Source organism: Pagrus pagrus, assembly GCF_965226575.1.
Source record: "Pagrus pagrus genome assembly, chromosome: 12".
NCBI classification, from domain to species: domain Eukaryota; kingdom Metazoa; phylum Chordata; class Actinopteri; order Spariformes; family Sparidae; genus Pagrus; species Pagrus pagrus.
Window position 1 is genome coordinate 31,144,499 of NC_140196.1, and position 20,268 is coordinate 31,164,766.

The following is a 20,268-nucleotide window of genomic DNA, read 5'->3' on the forward strand; positions in this document are numbered from 1 at the left end:
ACGTCTGATATGGTTAGCTTGGGCAGGTCTTGGAGACATCTGGTGTAAAACATCGCCATCCTACCGGAAGTACAGACGCACACACTCGAGAGAGCGGAAGTAGAACGGAAGTAGAGTCTTGCACCGAGCAAATTAGCATCAGGGCAGACACACTAGATACATTAATGCTGAAGCATTAATCCGCCATTTTAAAGCTGCATATGAGACGTTAATTTTCTCTTTTGTTTACTCTTTTTCTATGCACACTGACCTGTATAATGTGTGTTTAGCACTTTATATATATATATTTATATATATTTAAAGCACATTTAGCCATAATTTACCAACTGTGCACATTATATATTTTTCTTTCTTAATGGCTGATGTTTGTGTGCTAATTACCATGTAAAGAGTACAGAATATTTATACTGTTGATTTTGAGAAGTTATTTCAATAACATGAATAACATAATCTGATTATTTGAATGTTGTTTATTTTGATACTGAGAATTGTATATATATTATGTATGTTGTTATATTACAACAGTTATTCAGTAAAAATAACTATTCTCTATTGAAGTTGAATTTGTGTAGATTTAACATGATTTATGTTCTATAATTCATTAAGAGTTGAGAAAATTAAAATGAATTCTCTGATCCTACTTAGGACCCTGAATCCTTTTACACTGTTACACATACACACACCACCCACACACAAGTGAGGTGGGACTGATTTTCCACCTATACGGTGTTGACTGAACTGAACTTTAGGGAAAAAAACTGCTGCAAACCCTTTATTTTATTTTTTATTTTCTATACTTACCCGGGTAAGAGTTGTAATACACTGTGTTATTAATGTGGTCTTCCCATCCTGTAATAAATAGGGAAGCATTATTGTTTCTTAAAGAGTACACTGTGTTTGTGTTGTTCCTGTGCATCGGTTGGTCAATCCTGGGCTTTGTAGTCGATCTTAGAGCTTCTGATACTTCTGGCCATTGAACCTATTAACTATTCTTCCTTCTTTAAAGGGTTACGTGTTACATACACATCACATAAGAAAAAAGAAAGAGATAAAAAGCTGTCTGATTTACAAGAAAATCTCAAAGTGTTAGAGGGGGAACATGTTGAAGGGAAGGATCCCCACATCCTAAATGAAATCAACACCATCAAAAAGGAATTAAATGGACTCTATGAGGAGGAATTAGAGAAAAAAGCCAAGTTTGTTAAGCAGATATATTATGAGAATGGCCCTAGCGCGCTAAAACTCCTGGCATGGAGGCAAAGGAAGCAACAGGCAGAGCTCCATATTTGAAATTAGAGACCCTAGAACCAAAAAAGTGTGCCACACATTAAAGGACATACAGCACATTTTTGAGAACTATACAGGGAACCAAATACAACTAGCCCTCAGGAAATAAATACATTTCTGGAATCACTAGATTTACCCTCCATAGGTGAAGAACAAAATAAAGCCTTAATGGCAGATATCACAAAGGAGGAAATAGAAAAGGCAATTTCTAAGTTGAAGGCCAATAAAGCACCGGGAACAGACGGCTTTCCGGCCAAATGGTATAAGGCCTTTAAAGAGCAAATAGTACCTATACTTTTGGACTGTTTTAACCACACACTTTAAGAAGGTGATCCACCAAGAACATGGAGGGAAGCAATAATTTCAGTTATTCATAAGGAGAGGAAGGATAAAAAAAGAGTGTAGTGCATATAGACCAATTTCTTTACTGAATATTGATTATAAGTTGTATGCGTCAATACTGACTAAAAGACTAGAACATATAATACCAGAACTAGTGGATCCAGATCAAACAGGCTTTGTGCGTGATAGACAGACGCAAGACAATATTAGACGAGTGCAGCATGTACTTGATCATGTGACTAAGGGGAATAACAGAGCTGTAGTACTCAGTCTAGATGCCGAAAAGGCGTTTGACTCGGTTCGCTGGGAGTACCCTCATCTGACGCTGAGAAGATTTGGATTTAAAGACGACTCTATTAGATGTTTTAAAACCCTATACTTTGCTCCAGATGCCAGAATAAAAATCAACGGACATCACTCACAGCCCATTGAGCTGGAGCGAGGCTGCCGTCAAGGATGTCCTCTCAGCCCAGCTGTTTTTTCCCTATTTATCGAACCCTTAGCACAGTTAATTAGAGATGACCCGGTAATAAAAGGAATAATGGTCAGAGGCTTGGAGCAAAAGATTTGTCTATACGGGATGACGTGTTACTGCTTATTTTATTTATTTTCAAAATGTTACTTCTTATAACAGCGCCAGAGGTTCGCATCCCTAGGTTGATGTCTACACTAAAAGACTTTGGAACCTATTCTGGATATAAATTAAATGTGCAAAATCCCCAAATTTTAAGCTATAACTACACTCCTCAAGAAGTACCTGGGGATTCGAATACCTAAAGATCTATCTAAAATATATGAAAGCAACTATGGTGGCTAGTGGCCTGAATCAATGGTCTAAAGTTTGCCTTCGAATTTGGTTTAAGGAATGTAAATCACCATTACTTGAAAGACAGTCTAAACTGCTGAGATGGGTTGCTTTTGACCCCGAATTCAAGCCCCCAAGGATTGACGGGAGGTTTAAACATTGGTTTAGAAGGGGAATCACTTCTTATTGTTCAATTTCGTCGAAGGGAGAATTTGATAGTTTTCAGAAAATTTCGGATACATATGGGTTAGAAAAATTGGATTTCTTTAGGTATCTTCAAATCAGGTCTTATTTTAATGATGAGGTAAAAACAACAGAGGAATGTGAGACCAACTTAATTGACATATTTATTGACGTGTACAAAAATAAGGACAAGAAGAAACTTGTTTCAAAACTGTACTCCCGTATTCGATCTCATAAGAAACACTCAACAGATAAGGTTAGATTAAAGTGGGAGAAAGAATTTGGAACTGTCATCATAGAAGAAGAGTGGTTGAATATATGCTCTGTGCAGTCAACTTCCACTTGTTCTGGTCTTTGGAGAGATATTTTGCTGGCGGAATCTGGTTAGATATTTCACAACTCCTAAGTTAAAATGTGTGCAGACAGGGGAGACGGTCAGAGGTCCATGTTGGAGGAACTGTGGAGAACAGCAAGCAGACCATTTTCATATATTTTGGAGCTGCCCAGCTATTCAGCCATACTGGCAATAGATTATACGGGTAATAAAAAATATTTTTGGTGATGAAATTTACTGCCCTTTTTCCACAATCTATTTGGGCAATATTGCACCCCAAAATTGGCTAAGCTAAAGCAGGTTATTACCAGGCTTAAGCAGTTTAAGTCATCGATAGTTTTTATCCAGGAGACTCATTTACTCAGAGAGGACTTGGTGAAAGTACGAAGGAGATGGCCAGGCAAAGTGCTGGCGTCCAGTTTCCCTTCCCACTCTAGAGGGGTTATGGTGTTAATTCACAATTTGGTGCCTTCCAAGTTAACAACACTATATATGATAAAGCTGGTAGATTTGTGGTGGTTCAGGGAACGCTCTTGAGAGAAAATATCAATTTGGTTAATGTGTACGGCCCTTTTTGAGAATTTGGTTTTGCTGTTGGCCACCCTCCCTGGTAAAATAATATTGGCGGGTGACTTTAATTGTACTTTAGACCCAAGTTTTATCGTTCGTCAGGGATGGATACCTCCCATCCTCAAACTAGAAAGAAAATACAACAATATATAAAAGACCTGAATTTATGTGACCCATAGAGAACTCAAAACCCCAGCAAAAGGGAATACTCACATGGGCGGAGGTGTCGATAACGTGCACTGTTGTACGACCCGCAGCCGGGAGTTTTAAAACCAGGAAACAGCTGATCACAGCAGTCAGTTCATCACTTCATCCGCGGATGTCAAGATGAGCAACTGGAAAGCCGCTGAGATCCGGGAGATGCTACCGTCTCCTCGGTCTCTGTAGCTGACAGCTAGCGGACACAACCAAACAGCTAGTAGCTGCTGACTGTCAGCTGTTGTGTAGCGGCAAGCTACGAACGGTCGCTACTTTCAAATTAAAAGCCCCCCGCTAAGAACCCAGTTCTAAAATCCAATGGGGTGCAATGTAAAGCTCTTATTTTGAAGACAACTTTGTTGTCACTGATCACTGCCCAACTTCGTGCTTCACGCCACGTCACGTCACATGTTTACGCCTCATTAAATCCAGGGCTTGACTGTTTTCAGTGTTTTCCGCCAATAGAGGGAGCTCTCCTGCAAGTGGAGCTTTCCCTGCTCAAAGTTAAGTAGGTCAAAGTGCAAATGTTTACATAGTCATGTAAATGTTCAAAAAACCTTGTTATTTACTTTAGGAGTGTAGTTTTAGAGGAACTGAGTTAATTGATAGGCTATTTATTTACAAATATAGCCACAGATGAAGACAAAATCAATCTTGTATGGAAAAAAGCATTACAAATTGCAATAATCGAAGAATCGTGGCCAATAATCGAATTGAAGCTCCCATAATCGAAATCGAATCGAATCGTGAGGTACCCTTGTTGGAACACCCCTAATCAACACCCGACTGAGAATGATACAATTTAACTGGATAATGCGAACGTATATCCCCCCTGTACAATGAAGTAAATTCGATCCTAATATACTTGACCTATGTTACAAGTGTAACAGTCACCAGGGTTCATTATATCACTGTCTGTGGAAGTGTAAGGAGATTCAAAAATTTTGGAGCTCAGTGTTAAAATATGTCTCTCAGATCACATCTTCCACAGGGGAAGATGTGATCTGAGAGATATATTTACTTATGTCCTAAGTTATATATTTTAGGCATTTATCCAGATGACTGTTCTTTAGGAAAGACAAATGGTTGACCTTTGTTTACTCCAAGCCAAACGTTCTATTGCATTATGTTGGAAGAATGTTGGTTGCCCTTCTCTTGACCACTGGTAAAATAACTTATCATCAAGTATGGCTCTTGAGAAACTGACCTACAGTATATTGTTAGAAAGAAGGCTTCTGAATTTTATCCACGTTATTCCTGGGGTCGTTGCTGTAGAAACGATTATGGGTGCAACTTCCAGTTCTCACTGGAAGTAGCAGTGAGCCATTGTTTGCTAGCGGTTTTCGTTTCCCGTAGCGGTTTATTTGAAAGCTGTTTTCTTTTCTAAACGATGATCAGCTCCGGTGGCATTTAAAAATGTCCTTGCGCCATTCGCGGTTGTACTAAAAACCATACGAAGTTGAATCTGTGGCTACAAGAGCAATGTTTTGAGCATGCACCCCGGACTAAGAGAGAATGTTGTTGTGAGAATCGGTACAGTTTCCACCGCCTACCGAAGGATGAGGAACCCAGAAGGATGTGGCTGAAAAAACTTAACTTGAAAAGACCACCTAAAACGTTATACATGTGCTCTTTTCACTTTGTTGACAAAAAATATTACTGCTTACTTACTTATAAAATTATTATATTATATATTATATTATAATATTATAGTATATATTATATTATATTATATTATATTATATATAATATTATAGTATATATTATACTATATTATATTATATTATTATGAATTATTAATACTTACTTATTACTGTGCAGGCACTGATACGCCTCAGAGCTTTTCAGATTATTCATTGCCCCCCCGTCCGAAGCGACAGAGTTAAGAAAGTCGCTAAAAATGCAGCTGTATGTTATCTTAGGCCACTTCTTCATGTCATCCTCCCACCCCTCTATATGAGTAGGCAATGGGATTGTAATGTTGTCTCATTTAAGCTCTGACAGCTGATGTTCCCACATGTTTTACCTCTCTAACCCTCATGAAAACTGTATTAGCGTCTACCGTTACCATGTAAACAAACGCGACCGGAAGTCGCGGCCATAATTCACGCAAGGCATCATGGGGGCTAGGAATAAGGTGGATAACATTTGGAAGTTGTTTATGGAACTGAAGAATGGTGATATTGAAGAGGCACTGAGAGAGTGACGTAATGGGAAAGAAAATGAATGTGTGTGTATATATATATATATATGTATATACATATATATGTGTGTGTATGTATATATATATATGTATATATATATATATATATATATATATATACATATTTTTTTTATTTGTCGTGGGGAACGTACGTACGCTGTACCCTATACTGTGTTTATGTATTTTATTTTTTTTTTAACTTTATATAGTTATTTGTTTTTATTTAAAGCTATGGTCTACGATCTGAGAAAGATTTTTAAAAAAAGCATCCCCCCCACACACACACCCCTCCCCTCTGTGCTCCTTAATCCCTCCCTTCCGAGCTCGTATCGCTCTCCCCTTGGAGCCTCCTGCGACACACCCCCTCCCGCAACAAGCAACAAGAGCAACAAGCCGCTCAGCAGAAACCAAATACGCCGCCAGCTTTGAATGCGGAGTAAAGATGTCGGATTCATAGGTAAAGTTATTACAATGCACGTTGAAACTAACGTAAATCTTGTAAGTCATTACAATTTCCACAGCTAAGCTCCACAACCAAGCTAGCGTAACGTCATTAGCATGTTACAGCTACGTAATAAGTTACTTTTTATCAACAGCTAAGTTAGCCACTTCTGAAAGTTATTAAGGGCCAAGAGACTAAGGGTCAGTCCCAATAGACCCCCTCGCCCTACTTTTTAGCCCTATCCATAAATTTTGCGCGTTCCCGTGAGGGTAGTGGTGTCCCAATTACTCTTTGCATATAGGGGTAGTGGGCATAACGAGGGGTAGGGGGTATGAATCTAGCCCTTCAGAGCGAGGGATTTCAGATGCTGACTCGTCCAGGGAGGGCCAGAGGAAATTTCCCAGAATGCTTTACGTCCTGTTAACGTTACTCGTTAGCTCTCATATTTCCTGCAAATTTGTCGGATATTTCACATTAGTATGATAATAAGCAGCAAGTAAGGTTATCTATGTTACTGCGTACCGACCGTTACAACCGCGGCCGTTACGAACGTTAGCTAGCTAACGTTAGCTAGCAGGGGAGCATGCCTATGTTCCCACAGCCCTATGTTTCCACAGCCCTATGTTCCTACCCTAACCTCTTCCCCTTCCCTAAACCCAACCCTTCCCCTTCCCTAACCCTAACCACTCCCTCTTCCCTAACCCTAACCTCTTTCCCTTCCCTAAACCCAACTCTTCCCCTTCCCTAACCCAAAATTCTTAGAAGTGTGGGAACATAGGGCTGTGGGACCATTGGGCTGTGGGAACATAGGCATGACCCCGCTCCCAAGGTCCCAGTCATTAACGTTAGCACAGCGCTATGGTAGCAAGCAAAGGGTGTTTATGCCTTCCAGTAATCACACACCACTTGCAACCGTTAACTCCATTGCTGCCGGGTTTGTTGTTATAGTGGGACGTATGTGAAAAAGTAACTATATAGTCGCTTACGTGCCCGAACGTAAACTATGCAGTGACGTAGCAAGTGGTGTCTCAATTCCTAGGGAAGATTACAAAGCTCTACCCCTTGTTGCTTCATTTCCAGGGTGTAGTGGTAGTGGGTGAGGGCTAGTGGTAGTGAGTGAGGGCTAGTGGTAGTGAGTAGGGTGAACATTGGGATTCAGCCAAACAGATGCTGCCGTCAGCTATAATCATAATGATTGCTTCCACATTGTGGCTGAAAACTTAACCTGCATGAGCCTCAGACCCAGCTGTGTCCCAGCTGTTGTCTGAGTAGCACCACGACCGCGACACAAACGTGCCCCGTAAACCGTAATCTCTTGTTTATGACAGATAAGACCACACAAATACACACATCGTAACGCGTATATGATAATCCATCATATTGATTTAGCAAAGGTTTCGTTGAAAACAAATGGACAAAACCAGGAGGAGGGTTAGCAAAACTGTTGAGTAGTGACCGGGCAAGAGGTTGTTATGGAGAATTAAATCCGAACAGGATGAATGAAACCCCAACGCGATGCGGAGAGGTTTCATTCATCCATTCATTCATCTTACTTGCATTACTTGCTGCTTAATTAAACTGCCACGAGCAAATAAATAGGCTGATTTGGTGTAAATATGATAGCAATTTTAGCTTACAATGCTAACATAGAGGCTAACGTCTCTGTCAAACAAGTAAACAAGCGCTGACAATATTGCAGAGACAGAAATTTTTTCGACACCGTCTAATAACAGAAAAAAACTAACAGCAGCTTTCACAGTCATAAGCCAGCATCTGCATAAAAGTTATGTGTCACAACATCCACAATAAAGACGAAAGATTACCTGTTCAACAAAAACTCCGCTGTAGCAGCATCACGTCCATATCTTCACGGAGCTTTCGACACCGTTTAAAGGATGACCCAATGTTTATTAGGGTTTGAGCCCTCATTTTTTCGCATCTCCGCTTTGTGTCTCCCTTTTCAGTGACAGACTTGTTTTCTTTCAGCCTTTGCCGGTGGGGCAAGCAGAGGTCGCTTGCTGTTGCTCTGCTTTCCCTCCATACCTGAACTGCTCGGGGCCAACAAACCTCTTGCAAATGCGGAAGTGGGTTGGGACGAGGCGTGACCAGGAGCAGGAGAGTGAGCGAGGGGATTGGATGGAAAAATTGACCAGTCCGCATGGCTGCTATTGGTCAAATTTTTTTCAGTTTTGCAGGCACTAGAGAGAATAGATTTATTTGGTTCCTTTTGCTCTTCACATTGTGTGGGTCATACTATTGGGCCATAACCACCATCTAAATAATGTTAATAATAATGATCAATCTTTCAAATCGTAGACCATAGCTTTAATCCTTCTTTAGTGGTATTATAATCATTAGTATTTTCATTTCTGCCATATGTTCAAGATGTTCAGTTTTGGATGTAAATGTATAATTATAAAAACCAATAATTATATGTTTAAAAAAAAAAGCAAACCTACACACAAGCTGCTCAGTATTTTTGTCGTGTTGCTGAACAACAATACAAGCAAGGCAAAGCAAGGCAAGTTCATTTGTATGGCACAATTCAGAAAAAAGGCAACTCAAAGTGCTTTACAGGGGCATTAAATTACATTAAAAGACATTAAAAACAAGTAGGAATTTGTCAAGAAACAAAACATTAGAACAAGTTAATAAATAGGAAAATAAGCTAGAATAGGTTTTAAAAGAGACAAGACTAAATAATAAAAGTCACAGTGCAGTTCAAAACCTTAAAATTGCTTCAATGAAAGGCTGTGGCAAACAGAAAGGTCTTCAGCCTTGATTTAAAAGAGGTGAGAGTTGGTTCCAGATATGTGGCGCATAATCACTGAACACTACTTCTCCATGTTTAGTTTTGACTGTAGGGACTGAAAGCAGACCTGTACCTGATGACCTCAGAGGTCTGGATGGTTCATAACATAGCAGCAGATCAGAAATGTATTTTGGCCATAAACTATTCAGTGCCTTATAAACCAACAGCAGGATTTTGAAATCTATTCTTTGACATACAGGAAGCCAGTGTAAAGATCCAAGAACTGGAGTGATGTGATCTACTTTTTTTGGTTCTTGTTCTTTGTTGGGACCCACAGATGAAGTTGTTCACTGTGGATTTCAAAGTGGACTCTGAACTGAATTCAGATTCCCAGAATTCTCCAGTCTTTACACCTAGGTGCAAATTCAGCTTTGAGCTACTATTGGTAGACCAGATTGGTAGACCAGATAGTCAAAACTCCAGCTCCTTCCTTTTTTCTCTCTCTTCTCCACCTCTCTCCCCATGGGGCTACCTGCCCTCAAGTTCTCTTCTCCTGGATTCTTCTGGGACTAACAGCTGCTGAGAGCAACAAGCTACATTTCCAGCAGGCCCAAAGAACTTCTCCTCACAGCAGTGACACAAGGTCCTGCTAGTATTCCAGATAAGTTAGCACCAGCAGCTGCAACGCAAAGCTTGACAGCTAACTCCACAATCTGAGGATCACAAAGAAAGTTAGCACCGAGCTACTATCCCTGAAAAGGAGTGACCAGTTTCCGCCATGTGCTGTATTTCATCAGACCTTGCACGGCAAGAACAGCATTGTTCAATATTGGAATTTCAACCTTCTCCTGCTTGGTTCATCAGCCAAGAAACCACCAGCACATTTTCTTCAAAGACTTGTAACGTTGAACTGGGCCTAGATAGCACACAGCATAGCATAGCAAGGCTAAGCACAGGACTTTTAACTCTGGTTGATGTAATGCACATCTGTGTGTTGTTCACTGTTTTGGTGTTATTGTGATCTCAGGTCAGGTTATTGGTAGTTTGCTTTGCTACACGGCTAATTTTGATGTTGGTTGAATTATGCTTCACACAGACTCAGGGTCTTTGCATGCAACTAACCATCTTCTATAACCTGGCATCACGTCACACGCACACATACTCCTTCAGCCTGGAGCATATCACACCCTATCATCCCCCTTAAGACTTTTTGAACCTTCATGCTTTCCATGTAATATTGTACAGAGTGAATGTTGCCAACCTCTACTCTGTCAAGGACTCCAAAATCAATCAACCAGTACAAGCTGTTATGGTAATATTGGTTGTAGTTATTAAGTTAATTATTATAGTTACAAACTGACAGTTTAGTACCTTTTTCTGAGTGATTTGGTGAATCGGCTAACTATTCCCTTCTTCAAGGATGGTGGTAGGGTTAGGGTTATGAACCTTATTTATGAAAATTGGATCTTAGTATTTATCATAATTAATAATTATCCCTGATAATCATTAATTATTATTGATAGCCAAATGTAACCCCAAACTCCCTATTAATGTTGCATGAAGCACTACAAATGGTGCCCCATGTGAGGCAGTGCAGTGTTGGCAATCATTCCTAAATGTGCAATCTTAATTTCAGCATAATTTGGACAGTGCTAAAATTTGAGATTAATATCTTGAACCCTTTAGCCAGAAGTCTTTACATTTAACCCCACTAGTCTACTACAGGAGTAGACGTTGATTTGTACTTACAAACCATTGCAGTGTGGTGAGAATTGATTTATCAATCAAATTTGATTGCCCAAAATATTTAGGTTAGTAACTGCCACTTTGAGCCATTTGCTATTGCTGCTATCAATTCAAGTTGAAAGTGCTCTGTAGAAACTGTAATAATTTCAGTTCAGTATTTGAATATCCTGTATTTGTTGCATTCTAGTCAAGCTGTCATAATTTGATGACAATTTAAGTGTTCCTCCGGCCCTGTGATATAAAGAAGTTTTAATGTGGCTGTTACTGCCTTGCATTTCAGCCTGAGTAAGACGTAGAGCCAGAGATAGAGCCACAATGTGCTACCAGCCCTGTCAAACTGAAGTTTTGTACTCGCGTTTTTGTGTTTCTACCACGTGTTTCAACCAGAACCAGCCTCAAACAGGCCACCTGGATTTATTTTGTTGTTTTGGCTGTAAAAATGTCAGAAAATGTGCCATGAGTAAATGCTTTTGCCCCTTTTCCAGGATTACTTCAACTTTCAAAATCTGGCAATTATTTGACATTACTGTATGTTTTGAGTGTGTAATAACAGTTTAAAGGGGAAGAAAACACATAACGATTTGATGGGTTTTTAGTACTGTAGAAACTGTATTTACACATAGACAAAAATATAACACATGTTCATTTGACATTTTAACTATAAAACATCTGTCCAAGAACGTTTGTGAAAGTTTGCCTCATAGTTTTTATTTTTTGGTCTGTTTTGCCTAAAAATGTCCAGGCGTTTTTTGGCCTTTGTGGTACTCCCTGAAGCAGCTCCTCTCCAGCTGCAGACACAGGCCCACATCACACTTCTCACACTTCAGGGAGTGCAACTTTTGCACAGAGTGCACTGTCGTCGCCCCATGCTGGCTCTCTGTGATTTGCCCTGTCTGTTGCTTGCGGGGACAGGGGAGTGGTCGTGACTGGTGGTCTTGGGCTAGACATCCAGTGGAACTCCTAGGAGCTGCACAGAGAGCTCTTCCTGGAAGGCCTGGCAACTCGTGTTTCTGCTGCTGGCTGGCACATAATTCTTTGTGGATTATGTAACTGTTTGTCATTGAAATGTTCAGAAAATGCTGGAAAAACAGTAATGTACCACTTCTTTGTCTTGCGATGGACTGAATTGGTACCCAGCATTTGACCAGATGTGTCCACTCCTCCCATGTACTTGTTATACTCTGCCACTGCTGTGGGTCTGAGGACAGGGACCCTCTGATGTTTTCCATCATCTGTGTCCATCCACTTCACAAATAAAAGGTCACCGTCCCGAATCCAGCGAATTGAGCCTCTAGGTGACTTTTTATGCAAAGCATTTTCCTGAGTGGATGGAACACCGACTCTTCCCTGCCTGTACGTCCCACAAGCTCCAAATACCTGCTGGTCCAAGTGTCGGAAGAGGAGGGGACTTGTGTAGAAGTTGTCACAGTAAATGATGTAGCCAGATCCCAGGAAGTCTTTGTTGACTAGTGATGCCACCACATCATAGGAGAGCCCCTTCCCTGATGCAAACTTTGACTTCCCTGTGTACAGCTTGTAGTCAATGGTGTAGCCGTTTACATCAGCAAGTACAAAATTTTTTAGCCCCCACTTAGTAGGCTTGGCCTTTATGTACTGCTTGATAGCCAATCTGGCCTTGGTAGCAACCACCCTCTCATCGACTGAAATGTGCTGCTTTGGATGATAGATGGTCATGCAGCGGTTCCTCATCATGTCAAGAAGAGGTCTGACCCGATGGAGACAGTCATAGTCTTCTGTGCCCTTTTTTTTCATTCTTTGGGTCTTCTGATGGATCACTGATGTGCAAGTTGGAATAAATTGCCAGGAACCGGTCCCTGGGCATAACAGTGGAAGGAAAGGCCACATGATTAATTGTTTTCCTCCTCCAGAAGTCTGTCACCTTTGGGAAGTCCATCACTGCCATGTACAGCAACAAGCCCAGGTACTTTTGCAATTCAGGTGTGGTTAGTTCTTTCCAGGTGAATTTCTTCCCATTCTCCAGATTTCTTGCTGCATTTTTTTTTCTTGTTCTTGCTGCAAGACTTTGAGGACTTCTGAATCAAAAAAATGACCGAATATTTCAATTGGTGATGGCTTTCCACCATTGAGAGGGGGTTGAACACCAGGCTTTCACTTCGGGGTAAACCTTATTGCTTGAGTGACAACATCAGGATCCGTCTCTGTCTTCCATGCACTAATTGGTGAGCGGCTTCTGATGGCATCACCAGCACCTCCACGGCGACGACCACGGCCCTGGCCACGGCTGGGACTGCGACCACAACTGGAACTCTCTGGCACTGATGGATGGCCCTTCAGCAGAAGGCATCCTAAAAATAATGGAGACATAAGATAGAACTTTATTTATAGGTGAATAAAATACTTTATTTATCCCAAAGGAATTCTTGTGCCAGATGTTGCTCAAAAAAATTCAAACTAATAACACCAGTGCCTACTAGAGTAATTATTGCAAATTATATTGAAAAGATAAGACATCCACTGTATATTTGCTAAAACTTATTAGACATTTACATTTAGGGCATTTAGCAGATGCTTTTGTCCACAGTGACTTACAGTAAGTACATGCGTCATGAAAATGTTAGCTTATTAGCTAGCTTGTACAAAGTTTACTACATACTCTGGTTCAGATGAAGTTCCTTCGTCATGGTCACTGTGATCCTCAATGAACCTCTGCGGAGGTTTTGTCACCCTTGATGACTTTCTTGACATGTCTTGCGCTCACAATTATGCTCATATGCCACACAATTGTCATAAAAAACTGCTGAAAATGTCCGCATCTGCCGTCCTTCTCTCCTCTCAGTCTTCCTCTCCGTCTTCCTCCTCTCTGTGTGCTTTTGTCTCTCCGCGGGCACAGAAAAGTGTTACCGTAATAACCCATATATGAGTGAAAAGGCCAGAGTCTCTTCTTTCAGGAACCGTTTAAATGCTTTCGATTGCACAAACGGTCAAGGAATTACGGTAATGAGAACCACGTGCATAAAATCTTGTTGGCTCGCCTGTGTGTGCCCGGCGATATCTCGCGATACCTACAGCCTACCATAATAAGCTCTATATGGGTGCAGAGGCCAGAGTCTCAGCTTTCAGGAACCGTTGATTTTGTCAATAGCACAACCGTCTAGGAATTTATGGCAATGAGAGCAACGCATGTAAAATCCTACCGGTGACCGGCGGTGTTAAAGGGTTAAGAGACAATCCTCTGACTGTTACTGCCCTGCATTCCAGTTAGTGCAAGTTTAAAGTTTGGTAAGCAAAGTTACGCTTGTAAACTGTGTTTATCTTTATTGGCCCCAGTCTGTATTGCCCACAAGAGCCACTAGATTGTGCCATAGCCACCCCTCCTCCACAGGAAGCTACCCCCTATAGTGTAGGCCATAACACAGTTTGGTTAGGCTAGTGTACTCCCCCCATGCTACACTACAGAGTGTCTGCCAAAGCAACACCATAGCCAACCACACTGATTGTTGTTGGACAACTTGTTTAACAATGGAGAACCCCTGTGTAGAGCGATTTATTTCTTCCCTGGCACAGAGTGTAAAACCTGGCTGCCCTTAAGTTATTAGCAGGGTAAATCTCAGTGAGTGCAATGAAGAGATAGAGTCCCTACTTAATGTAGCCCTGTGGTCCTTAATTTCATTCATTTCTATGCATAAATTAAAATGTTTATTTTGTTAAGAAATAACTGTGTAAATGTGTTTAAAATGTGTTGGATTATAACATGTTAAAACATTCATTCTATATACAGTTAAAAGTCAGAGAAGAAAAAGAGTGGTGTTCTAAAAGTCATTCATAGTTGGTTGTCTGCACAGATACCAGAAACCATGTTTGTTTGTGGGGCCGTGAAGCATATTTTATTCTCTCATCTCTGTTGGTATGTCTGTAGTCCTTAGCCAATCCTGTCCTCACCTTGTTCAAGGAGGAGGTGCTTAGTGTCACCTACATGCGCAGCAAGGTTAGCGACAGCAGAAGTGGCTTGATTGGCGTCCGAGCAGGATAGCTGTAAACTGTAAAAGTAACATAACAACACTCCTAACTTCTAAGACTGATGGAGAATCGTCCTGTGGTCGATGTGTGTGAACTCTGAGAAGCTGCCCGAGGTAAATACATGTGTTTTGATGTACTCGGGGGTGTTGTTTAATTGTAATGTGTAAAAGACGAGCTGAATTGCTAATCGCTGCTAGCCTTTAGCTTAGCCTGCTCACAGACTTTCACACTGTTAATTATGCATTGCAGCTAGCAATTGCTCATTTGTTTAAGACGTACTGTGGGTTTTTCGCCATGAATTAGCCTGTAGCTTAGTTATTAAGAAGAATTATGTGATTCAGGACCGGACATTTGCCATAAGAGGAGTGAGGACCGGGAGAGCCCTGGACCATTGGAGAGAGACTGTAGCTGCTGTACTTTAACATTGGTGAACGTTCACCGCCCTGTGTTGCTGCACGCCCCATTCCCTTGCCGCTGGAACTGCACCTTGCCTTTTGCCCCCCCAATCTTCATCTCTGACTGTTGTTGGACTTGTGAGTACACCTATAACACTTTGCACGTGCCTTTTTGTTTATGCTGGTTAAACCCAGTGAAGCGGCCATTTGTTTCTGGCCTCCACGATCACAAGCCTCGACCAGGCCTGCAACGTTTTTCTTTATTTACATGCCCTGTGTGAATGTGTGTATGAGTGTGGGCTGTGGACACTTGAGTTTTCCTGGTCATTTTGATTTTACCTTTTCTCTTTGGGTTCATCAGGAGTCATTTGTGGGTCAAACCTCCCAGAGCACGGTATGAGTTTTGAATACTGTTATCAGTGCATACTTAAAGGTCAACAGTGAACCGTTAACTAATTTCCAAATGATTAATTTGTAACTTTGTAATAAACAAATCCTGTTGTTCAACTAAATCCTGTGTTGTAATTGCAAAGGTGATACTTTCTGGATAAATAAGTGATAAACAGGTTAAAGGGAACTTTTAATTTTAAAGAGGAAGTACCAAATTTTGTGTTTACTTCTTAAAAAGTATTGGAGGCACCGCCAAGTTATTTTACAACACTATCCGTTATCACAGGTACATAGCGCCATTGTTAGACGAACTCAGGCCCCGTCCCATTGTACTATAACACCCTAATTATTTGTCAGTCAATATTTACTAGCTACATGGGACTGGGGTTACATTAAGGACAGGTGTGATGCGCAGACCGCATCCCAAGATCCCAAGATGTCTGCTTCTGATATTCCACACGCAAACCAGCCTTGCTGTTCAGAGCAAAACAACTCTAGAACAGGAGGTAGAACTCCTTAGAGCGCATAATTCTAGTCTCCTCCATGAAGTTCAGATGGCTAATAAGAAGGCCATGCGCTATTTAGATTTTCCATATTGATCAGCGTGGCATTTCTCCAGCAGATTCTTTCTCACCAGAGACCACCTTCACTTCAGTTGGTGCAATGGCATCAATGACATTTGTAATTTTAGAACTGAAATGATCTACAAGGTATTGACAGAGAATGTGGAGATGGGAGGTGTGGAAGAGAAAGCCTGAACGTTACTGGTGTTTTCAGTGATGTAGCGCTTTGAGACGACCTCAGTTTGAACATTTGTGTACACAGATATATCACTCTCAAAGAAAACACAGTAATGATCACAGAGAGCAACATCAGATACCAGAACCTTGTTCCATGAACCATATTCAGACCCTTGGAGATAACCAAGTCTGGGTGTAGCCCCTGTTGTGTGTGGGCTGTGTCACATGCCGAGTCAGTCCAAAGTTATCAAGAACACAAGACAGTTCTTTAGTCCCTAGACCTGTCCTCAGGTTTGTCAACATGGATGTTAAAGTCACCAACAATTTACACACAAAGTCAGTGCAGTTAAGAGACTGTAACTCAACAAAGTCATTAAAAGAATGTGTACAGTATTTAGGAGGCCTGTAGATGTTTAGAAATATAGCCCGAGAAGATGAGTTTAACTGAAGAGCCACATACTCAAAAGAAGAAAAATTTACATAAAACATCTGCTTTCATTTGGGTAACTCATTAAACAGAATACTAACACCTCCTCCTTTTTATGCTTTCTAGTCTCACTTATGAAAGAGAAGTTTGGAAGGCTTCATTCAATGTGAACAGCTGCTCTTATCGTGGGGTAACCAAGTTTGTTAAAAACATAAAACTAACATTGTGTTCAGAATCATGCATTAAAAAGAATTTCCTGCCAGACACCTGATGTTTAATAAAGCTAAATTTAGTGAGTCAAAACCAACTGTGCAATTTTTTGTGACAGTTTGCATTGACAAGGAATGGGAGCTAAATTTAGTATATTGGCAGACAGTTTCATGTCTTCAGTGTGAAAATAATCCTTGCTGCAAATCAGCAAACAAACAACTTTAACTGTTTGGACGGCGTCATTCCCGTGCCATGTCTCACATGTGATCTTGTGGTGTGTGAGCCCCTGTCACTGATCACTCATGTAGTGTCGAAACCACTATAAATGTAAAACTCCTGATTACAAGACAGAAAGTTGTGAAAATCAAACAACACATTCACCTGAATTTTAAGTTGTTAAGTGTGGCCAAGGCATAAGGGTCCATTGAACCACCTCTAACTGGACCAGGCTTACAAACTTCTGTTGGTGCAAAAATAGGCCAAAATCTATTTTTTTGGTGTTTTTGTTGTTGAAATGTTTTTTGAATATGTCAATCAAAACAAGTGAACACACTTGCAGAGTGTACAGGCTGTTACCGTTCTACGCCAAAGTGAACTAGAATGAGCCCAAGTGGAGGTCACAACAGCTTTAAGGGTGGACTGTTTTCTAGTGTGTGGATAAGTTGAATCAGTCAACTTTGACCATGAAGGTCGGCTGCTCTGTGGGCATATTAACTGACAACTGCGCGTCTTGATAGGAAAAAAAGGGAAACACTAAATCTCGTCATGGTAGAAGAGCTATGTTGTCACCAATCCATGTTATAGCACATGACCTTGGCGTGCGTGGTGCATAGTGTGCTACTATCTAGCTCATCAATCCTGTGTTTTAGTCCATGTCCTGAGAGCAGATTTGTAACCATAACAACAGCAGAGAACTAGTCTAGGCCTGCAGGCTACAGGAAGATTATAGCCTGTGTGTGTGTTTGTGTGTGTGTGTGCGTGCGTGTGTGTGTGTGTGTGTGTGTGTGTGTGTGTGTGTGTGTGTGTGTGCTAAAACAAAACATCAAAAATGACTCCATAAACACACACTTACAAACACCCACACACATCCTCTGACACACTCACTGGTTCACTCCCACACTGACTGCAGCCTCCCTTACCTCCCAGCATTGATGAGCCCAGTGTCCTGTCCAGAGCAGATATCCTCCAGAATAAAAGCTTCATCACAAGTGGACATGTTAATGTGGGTCAAATTGGGTTTACACACATCCAACCAGTAGGGGGTGTGCTGACCAGTGGACAGCTGGAGAATATCAGTGATCAGTGCTGTTACACACAAGCCAAAGATGTGGACACCTGTGAAAAACAACACATTTCAAAACCGCAGCCACTGGATCAGAGGTCATGAGTATTTTATTTCATTGTATTCTGTATCCACCAATATTCTCAGACTACATGTTTGTTACAGTTATGTTGCTGTTACAGTTGTGGGTTGTTTCAGTCATGAAATACATGCGCATAATAATTGGTGGTAATAATGCATGTGTCCTCCTACCTATGAAGCGTACAGCTCTGCGAATGTAGGAGTTGAAATTACAGCCTGCAGCATTGATGTTGGCCTCAGTGGTTGATGACCTCCTGGATAGATAGCAGTACAGAATGGCCTCTCCTATCAGAATCTGCACACAGACAAGGACAAAGAAAAGATTGTGAGTGCTGCGGATATCACCAGATACATTCCTGTCACTGATCACTGATCATGAACTTACATCAAGGCTAATAACTCAGTTAGTCGTTTTGTTTGTTTATTCATACAATAAATAGAAGGTAAATTGTAAAACAACCCTGAACTTTTGATCAAAAGTTGCATGTGCTACGCAAAAATCTGACTGTGCCATGAATGAAATCGCATGTAGCACATGTGCAATACAGTGCTGCGCTGCATGTGAGACAGAGCCGCATGACTGTGTCATGCAATGTGCATAAATAATAATAATAAATAAGTAAAGATATTCAATGTCTGCATTTTTCAGTACTACATTCATTTGAAAAGCGATAGAAGGTCTCAAACATCATACTTTTATCCTCATGCCAGTTTCTGTAGCTCCAGCACTACATGTTAAACAGTTATTGTAACCTGCTATTTATTTACCATCATTTTTCATTTACATGTTGTGAGCTGTATATTTTCTAACAGGGAAGAAAACCCTGTCTGTTTTTTTTTTTTTTTTTATCACAGTCTGTTTTAATACATGTGTTTGTGACATCTCAAATATGGCTTTGACTTACAGCTGAAAGCCGTAAAAACACATTACAGTAGAATCTAGTACACACAGAAACACACCTGGATCACAGTGTAACGTGTTTGTCTCTCCAGCAGGGTTTTCGTAATCTGGTGCTTATCAGTTTTATACAGGGAAAATTTGTTAAAGCTAAAAATGTTTAAATCTCTGTGATCATAATGTTCCTGTTCAACACAATCTGAACTGTGCTAAAGGTGGAGTAAGAATGACAGTTGAGTCTTATTCCCAGGTTGTCAAATACTGACGCCTCAGGTTGATGATGCACGCCATCGGCTGACTCCATCAATTGTTTTTAAGCTCAATAAACACAGATAATGTTTGACCCTTGAATTTCTCCCATTTGTCTGGGACATTGAGATCTTCAACCCTGCTGTCCAGACTGCAATTACGTAACCAAAACAGGAAGAGGCATTGTTTTCCCCGGCCACTATCCCCAGGTAACGGTGGAACAACTGTAATTACTGTGGAAACTCTACACTGCAAAAGAAAAAGAAGCCACTGATGAAGGACGCAGAGAAGGTGAAGAGGGAGAGTGATAAAAACCGAGGTAAAACAAGAGTGAACTCGATGGAGAGGGCTGTTGTGCCAAAGTCTGTTCCCTCCCTGATCTGTGTTAAAAAAACAAAGAAAAAGATGGCACATTTACTATATATTGCACACGTCATGTCCATCAAGGACAGTTACTGTATATAGTATGTTTATCTTTATTCTAGGGCCGGGACTTTAACGTGTTAATTAAGATTAATTAATTACACAAAAATTAACGTGTTAAAAAAATTAACGCATTTAATCGCACTTATTTTTGCATCACAGAACGTTTCTCACTGGATGAGTTTCAGGCGTACCGATTATACTGGAGCACAATTATTTAACGAGTTAAAAAGCCACCAACACTGGCGCCCTGGCAATAGCAACATAAGCAATACAGCACCGCTGTCCAGCTCCTCTCTCAGGCCGGCCTTG

General features: G+C 40.8%; 1 protein-coding gene across 2 annotated transcripts in view; it reads right to left on the reverse strand.

Annotated features, from left to right (window-relative positions):
• The window catches only part of LOC311266480 (phospholipid phosphatase-related protein type 4-like), a 160,855-nt gene that overhangs the window by 42,717 nt on the left and 97,870 nt on the right, over window positions 1-20,268 (reverse strand). For both annotated transcript variants that reach the window (XM_084368855.1, XM_084368854.1), the window contains exons 3-4: window positions 18,558-18,681; window positions 18,163-18,358 (exon numbers count right to left, since the gene is read on the reverse strand). In XM_084368855.1, the coding sequence (XP_084224981.1) occupies window positions 18,163-18,358; window positions 18,558-18,681 (320 nt within the window). The remainder of the gene's footprint in view (window positions 1-18,162; window positions 18,359-18,557; window positions 18,682-20,268) is intronic.